The 6,962-nt window shown below is 46.4% G+C and overlaps 1 protein-coding gene across 1 annotated transcript in view; it reads left to right on the forward strand.

Moving 5' to 3' along the window:
- The window catches only part of Eloa (elongin A), an 18,174-nt gene extending 11,583 nt beyond the window's left edge, over window positions 1-6,591 (forward strand). Inside the window, exons 7-11 of the mRNA XM_005353026.3 lie at window positions 192-294; window positions 1,746-1,926; window positions 2,193-2,304; window positions 3,282-3,460; window positions 4,207-6,591. Of these exons, the coding sequence (XP_005353083.1) occupies window positions 192-294; window positions 1,746-1,926; window positions 2,193-2,304; window positions 3,282-3,460; window positions 4,207-4,268 (637 nt within the window). The 3' untranslated portion in view covers window positions 4,269-6,591. The remainder of the gene's footprint in view (window positions 1-191; window positions 295-1,745; window positions 1,927-2,192; window positions 2,305-3,281; window positions 3,461-4,206) is intronic.
- The last annotated feature ends 371 nt before the right edge of the window (window positions 6,592-6,962 follow it).

Consider the following 6,962-nt stretch of genomic DNA (forward strand, 5'->3'; position numbering starts at 1 on the left):
CTAGCTCTGTAGACCAGGCTGGTCTCGAACTCACAGAGATCCGCCTGCCTCTGCCTCCCAAGTGCTGGGATTAAAGGCGTGCACCATCACCGCCCGGCGAGTCTCCACTTCTTAAGTCATTGCCACACTGGGGCTTTGTCACCGGAGAGCTTGGCTGCCATTCAGCACTCACCTGTCACCTCTGGTTCCTCTGCAGCTATCTATGAAGTGGGAGGAGTCCCCTATTCTGTTCTTGAACCCGTCCTGGAGAGGTGTACACCTGATCAGCTCTATCGAATAGAGGAATGCAATCACGTGAGTGTCCCGAGTGGGAGCAGGATAGCTTCCTGGCTGAGTTTCCACAAACAGTTTTGTCTCTGATCTGATGTGGCTGAAGGGCAGGTCAGAGGGCAGGTCACTAGATCACTGTTCTGGGCATGTTTGGTTTGCATCTGGACCTTTAACTAAGCATGCTGTTTGCCTACTCCTGGGATCCTTCTTTGGTTTGTTTGTTGTTGTTGTTGTTGTTTATTTATTTTTATTTTGAGACAAGGTCTGGTTGCTCTGAACTCAATATGTAGACCAAGCTGGCCTCACAGAGATCCTCCTGCCCCTGTCTCCCGAGTGCTAAAATTAAAGGTGTATGTCCCTATGCCCACCTCCTTTAAAAAAAAAAAACAAAATTAGTGTGTGTGCATGTATTGTCTGTATGGAGAGGTCAAAGGACAGCTTTGTGGAGCTGCTTCTCTTCTGTCTTTACATGGGTTTGAGAACCAGACTTAGGTCAACAGGCTTGTATGGCAAGTTCCTTTCCTTTACCCATGAGACTTTTTGTTTGTTTGTTTGGGGGGGACAGTTTCTCTGTAGCTTTAGAGCCTGTCCTGAAACACACTCTTGTAGACCAGACTGGCCTCGGACTCACAGAGATCCTCCTGCTTCTGCCTCCTGGGTCCTGGGATTAAAGGCATGCACCACTACCACCCAGGCTCTCTGGGGATCTTAAGCAGGGGGCTGGGATTCAAACACAGGGAAAAACACTTTCAAGGTATCCCTTGACTTTGCCTAGTCATGAAGGTAAATGGGAAATTCTGGCAACAAAGCATCTGGGAGATTTGTTTAGTGTTGACACTTGTGTGTCTAGTAAAAGTGACAGCCCATGCTAGACATTTGGAATCTTCTAGAATCCTTCCTAGAAGGCAGATACACTCATCTGATCTCACTATTCAAGATCTCCAAGGTAGCCCTCTTGCATGGCAGTTGGGTATAATTGCTGGCAAACCTTTGACTTTACCCCAGCTCTGTTGTTACTGATTTCTGAACAAAAAGACTAGTGTTGGTAGCTATCTTCTGTTAGCTCTCCATTCGCAATGCCATAAGAGCAGTGATTCTCAACTTGTGGATCATGAGTCCTTTTAGGGTCTTATAGTGGATATCCTGCATATCAGATGTTTATATTCTGATTCATAATAGTAGCAAAATTACAGTTATAAAGTAGCAATGAAGTAATTTTATGATTGGGAGTCACTACAATATGTGGAAATGTATTAAGGGTTGAAGTATTAGGTTGAGAACCACAGTTCTAGGGTGATTAGCATAATGCCTACAACTTACCTATATGTTTAATTTGCCTTTTTTTTAGAATTGTGGTACTATAATACTATTGTTTAGATCCCCGCCCCCCAACTGTTAGGCAGTGGGTCATGCCTAGGCAGAAGGGAGAGAAGCAGGGGCACTTATATCGAAATGATGTCCTGTCCTGATTGCAGGTATTAATTGAGGAAACAGATCAGTTATGGAAAGTTCACTGTCACCGAGACTTTAAGGAGGAACGACCAGAAGAGTACGAGTCCTGGCGGGAGATGTACTTGCGGCTTCAGGATGCCAGAGAGCAGCGGCTGCGCCTGCTCACCAACAACATCCGGTCTGCACATGCCAATAAGCCGAAAGGTAAAAGAAGTGGGAGCTGTGCAAGGGCAGCCAGCTGGGTGCTTGAGTCAGCAGCGGAGTCTTGGTGGACCTAGTGGAGATGGGCTACTGTCCTCGAAATGTCTCTTTGCACGTGGGCAGGCAAGATTTTTCTTCTGTCATAGGCTGCTCCCAGAGAGTCTTGGCCTGATTGAGCCCTAGTTTGGGGCTTTCAAAAGTTGTAGATTGTTAAATTGGCAGCAGTACCTTTGTTTAAGAAGTAAATATTGATGTTGTGTTTCTCATAGGACGACAAGCAAAAATGGCTTTTGTCAACTCTGTGGCCAAACCACCTCGAGATGTCCGACGAAGGCAGGAGAAGTTTGGAACTGGAGGAGCAGCTGTCCCTGAGAAAGTCAGGCAAGATCTCTGCTGCTGCACGGTCATTTCCTGAAGGAGAGCTGGGGGACAGGAAGTGACTTATTTTGGGGGTAGAGACCAGCAGAGCGTGCTCTGGAGTGCTTACTGGGTCTGCACTCCACCTTTTGGCCCCTCAGTGTCCGGGCCTGCTGCCTGGATAGATTATTTCTTTTTTTTTTTTTTTTTTTTTTTTTAAAATATTTATTTATTTATTATGTATACAATATTCTGTGTATGTCTGCAGGCCAGAAGAGGGCACCAGACCACTTTACAGATGGTTGTGAGCCCCCATGTGGTTGCTGGGAATTGAACTCAGGACCTTTGGAAGAGTAGGCAATGCTCTTAACCTCTGAGCCATCTCTCCAGCCCCTGAATAGATTATTTCTGCTTCTTGGTCAGGGACACAGGTCAGTTTTGTGGAGAACAGGACCTGGTTCAAGGAAGTGTACCTCCGCTTTCATTTTTCTCATTTAAACAAAACTATTTCTAGGGTTGAGGAGATCGCTCAGCCGATGAAGTACTTGAGGTCTGAGTTTGATCCCCAGCACCCATGCTGACAGACAGATGAGACGATGTGTACCTGTGATCCCAGTGCTGGGAGTGGATCACTGGCCTGCCAGCCTAGCCTGTGCAGTCAGCTCTAGGTCTCACAACCAAGTGACTCCTAAGGAATGATACCCAGGCTTTACTTCTGGCCTCGACGTGAGCACAGTTTACACACACAGCAAAACAAAATAAATTTCTAGGGTGACTAGATGATTCTAGGCCACATCAGCATTTTCAAATTATAGACTAACAATTTAACAGCCAAAGTTTAGCTGAGACTGTCATTCTCACTGATGGGCTCAACAGTTGCCTCTGAACCTTCACTAGAACTCAGTGTATCAGGCCTACTGCTCAGAGCCACACTGGGCTCACCCAGAACAGCTGTTTCAAATTACATGCTCCCAGCTATGCAACTTTGTTCTGTGTTACAGGATTAAGCCAGCACCATATACAACAGGAAGCAGCCATGTTGCTGCTAGCAACAGCAGCAGCAGCTTCCACTCCAGCCCCGAGGAACTGGCCTTTGATGGGCCCAGTACCAGCAGTGCCCACTTAGCTCCAGTGGCTAGCAGTTCTGTTTCCTATGATCCTAGGAAGCCAGCTGTGAAGAGTAAGCAACTTTGATGGGAGCAGGGCTGTGGGTGGGTGGGGATCCTGGCACAGTTGTCAACTTGGCATAGGTCACTAGCCAACGGCAGGCTGGCCATCCTCAGGTGTTTTGAATTTAGCTCATCTGAATCTTGTTGGGAAGCTGTGGGGGAGGTTAGGGGAGGTTTGTGTGTTATTTACTGGTTTGAATGTTTATGTTGCAATGTTAAATCGTGGGACTATGGCCCCTATAGTCAGCAAAGACTCCTGATTTGACACACCCACCATGAACACGTCAGCTGATCTTCGAAAGCTTTGGTGTTAAGGATGGTGGTGGTTCTGTACTTGTAGGGTTGCGGCAAGGAACTGCCTCATGATGTGGTTTCTATTGCAGCACTAGCAGATAGTTCCTGTTTGTGTCCATGTCTGTGTCCACGTGCTTACGCATGTGTGTACGTGTGTGCATGTATGCGTGTGTGTGTGTGGTCGCAGCAAGGATCTGCCTCATGATGTGATTTTTATGGCAGCACTAGCAGATTGTGTCTGTCTGTCCGTCCGTCTGTGTGTGTGTGTGTGGTTGTGTGGTCACAGCAAGGATCTGCCTCATGATGTGGTTTCTATGACAGCACTAGCAGATGGTTCGTGTCCATGTATGTTGGGGGCGGTACACAGCCAGGGGAGCGAACTCAGTCTGGCTTTTGCTGTGAACCACTGGCGCATTTCTGTGCTACCGCCCGTCTGAAACAACTGCCTCCTTTTCCTTCACAGAAATCGCCCCAATGATGGCTAAGACAATTAAAGCTTTCAAGAACAGATTCTCCCGACGATAAATAGGACTTGCCTTGGAGGTGGAGTCTGGGAAGCAAAAATACAGGGATGGTAGGGACAGGAGAAGAGGATGTCCACAGAAGACCCATATCTTTTGCTTTGTGGAACTTTTAGCCTCTGACTCCTGCACAGTTGCAGGTATCTTCCTGTGTGCCACAACCCTGCACCCTGCCTGGAGCACACTTCAGATTTCTGAAGACAGTATGAAGCCTCAGTCTTACTGAGGACTTTAAGGTCAATTATACTTTTATTGCTAATTAGCATCTTTGTAAACTATAAGACATAGTTTTAATTAATAAATATTGCCCCCAGATGTATTTATAGTACCCCCAGGGGTTTTTGTTTTGTTTTCTTTACTTATTATTTTTTTTAATTTTCTTTTTTTTTTTTTCCCCTCTATTGTATATTTAGCATTTTATTTTCCAGGTCTTTTATTAAAGTTAGATGAGTCTAGCAAAAGCCAGTCTTGTTCTAGGTCAGGTCTTTTGAGTAGACACTGGTCCAAAAGGTTGTCCCCAGAGCTTGTGTGTCACTTCAAACCCAAATATGGATGGAGCCAGGAGTTAGGAAGTGCTGGACTGCCTGTCCTCCAGGGGAGCCTTGACATAGTAACTGTTCAGAGGGTCCTCACTCTGAGACCATCAAGAGTTCTGGGTAGGGGTCTTTCTTCCCTGCCCTTCAGTAGTGTTTGCTAAGGAAGGTTGTTTGCAGAGTCTAGAGTTCTTCCATCTTCTGCAAATCACGCTCCTCCCTGTTCTAAGGCTCACTGGAAGACAGAGCCTGGGTCAAATTTGCATAGGACCTCAGCAGGTTTAGGATTTCTAGTTTCTGGTTCAGTATTTTAGCCCCTCCTCCCAACCCCTTATTTTTCCTTTCCTTACACCACCGGGAAATACAGACATGGCAGGGCTTTTGTAGCTCTGAATGTGGGTTTTGGGGTTCTGAAAAGCCAGCACTTTACTCTCTTGTTCCCTATGAATTACTACTAGGAGTGAATTATTTGAAACATTGTAGTGCTCTGTTGGAAACTGTTTTTGTTTTAAAGGAAAGATCATGAGACTGGAAGAGCACAGCAGGTCGCTGTGTCCAGCAGAGAACTTGCTGGGAAGCCCTCCCTCTACCTTCTGAGTGAGGGCCAGAGTTAGGAGAAAAGGGCCACCTTTGGGAGGGGCTGGACTATACACACTGAGTCAGGGAAACCTGGTCCCAGCTAGCCAGCCAGTTCTGAAGGGAGGGAAGCTCTTTCCAGCTGACATGGAGGCAAGATCAGAAAACTAAGAGGGCAGCACCAGCTCCTTCCTTGCAGTCAGAAAGTATGGAGCTAGTAGGAGTCGCTTGGTTATAAGCCAAGTGAAAGAAGCTGTGAAGTTGAGGGGACAGATTGCTAACCTGTGCCATCACTCCTATCTACATTGTTTTTAACCACCTTGCAGACCTCAGGCTAATGAAGACTCCAAGGCAGCCCAGGAAACCTGCATTGCCACGCAGGATGCCTGTTGCCGTGGGACACAAGTATTGCTGTATTTGGGATTGGGTAAAGCATGTTTCTCTGGATTGCTTATTTCACATACCACCTCTCTCTTAGCCTGACCTCGAATCTACCATCAGGTCTCTGACCTGAAATCAAGGGGACATTTGCACCAGGAGCCAGGCACCTGGTGCTCAGAATAGCCCCTCTGGGTGTTGACCACCTCAGATCTGCCTTAGCTCTGTTTCTAAGACTTCCCATTGCCGTCTTTCCTGTTCTAGATTCAGTTGTGTATGATTTAATTCCCCTTCTTTGGAGTGTGTAGGCCTAGGGGAAGAAAGGGCACAGATCTGTCTATCTCCGGTGTCAGTGTCTGGTTTGGCACATTGATTTCTGATGCAGCCAGTTTGCTTAGAGCCAGATCTTCCACCTCGTCAAGAGTGTCTGTGTCAGGGATGTGATTGGTGAGAGTGGTGAGGGACCCAGGGAGCCAACCGTCTCCACAACCCTCCCCAGTGTACACAATAGCCACAAAGCAGACACACAGTGATGTTCAATTTTTAGTTGCATTTGTGAAAACTTGTGCAATTTTTTTCTGTGCTACACTACATACAAATCACAAATGACAGATTAGCCCTTTGCGGTCCTTGGTGTAACAAGGGGTTCTCAGGGGCTTTCTTTCTCTTTTTTGGAGGCAGGAGTGAGCATCATTCTGCTCTTCATTTGTATTTCGGTCCCAAAATGTAAATACAATTTTCTATGTTACTTTTTTGTGGTAACTACAAGATAAATATTTTAATTAGATAAGTTATACAAAAAAGAAAAACTCAAGTCTAAATAAAAAAACAAGAATTCTACCTGCTGAGCCTTCTTCATTTTATCAGGGAAGAGATATCGATCATAAGATGCCTGCTTCTTTAATTTTGGGGGCTATGCTCACACTGATGGGGCTGCCTCAGCGCCTGTGAGCGCCTCATATTTATACTATACAACTGAGCAGGGAAGGGGTTTGTCATATATAACTGAAGGGGGTTATGCTATACAGCTGAGCAGGGAGGCTGAACTTAACGGTGTGCATCTGAACTAGGGAGCGGGTTTAGCTAATCTCAGTGGAGCAGTCTTAAGGTAGCAAGCATCTTTAGGGGGTGAAGGGTGATAAGATGGACATTTTCGGCTGGGCGGTGGTGGCGCACGCCTTTAATCCCAGCACTCGGGAGGCAGAGGCAGG

This window comes from Microtus ochrogaster, chromosome 10 (genome assembly GCF_000317375.1).
Source record: "Microtus ochrogaster isolate Prairie Vole_2 chromosome 10, MicOch1.0, whole genome shotgun sequence".
Lineage (NCBI taxonomy): Eukaryota > Metazoa > Chordata > Mammalia > Rodentia > Cricetidae > Microtus > Microtus ochrogaster.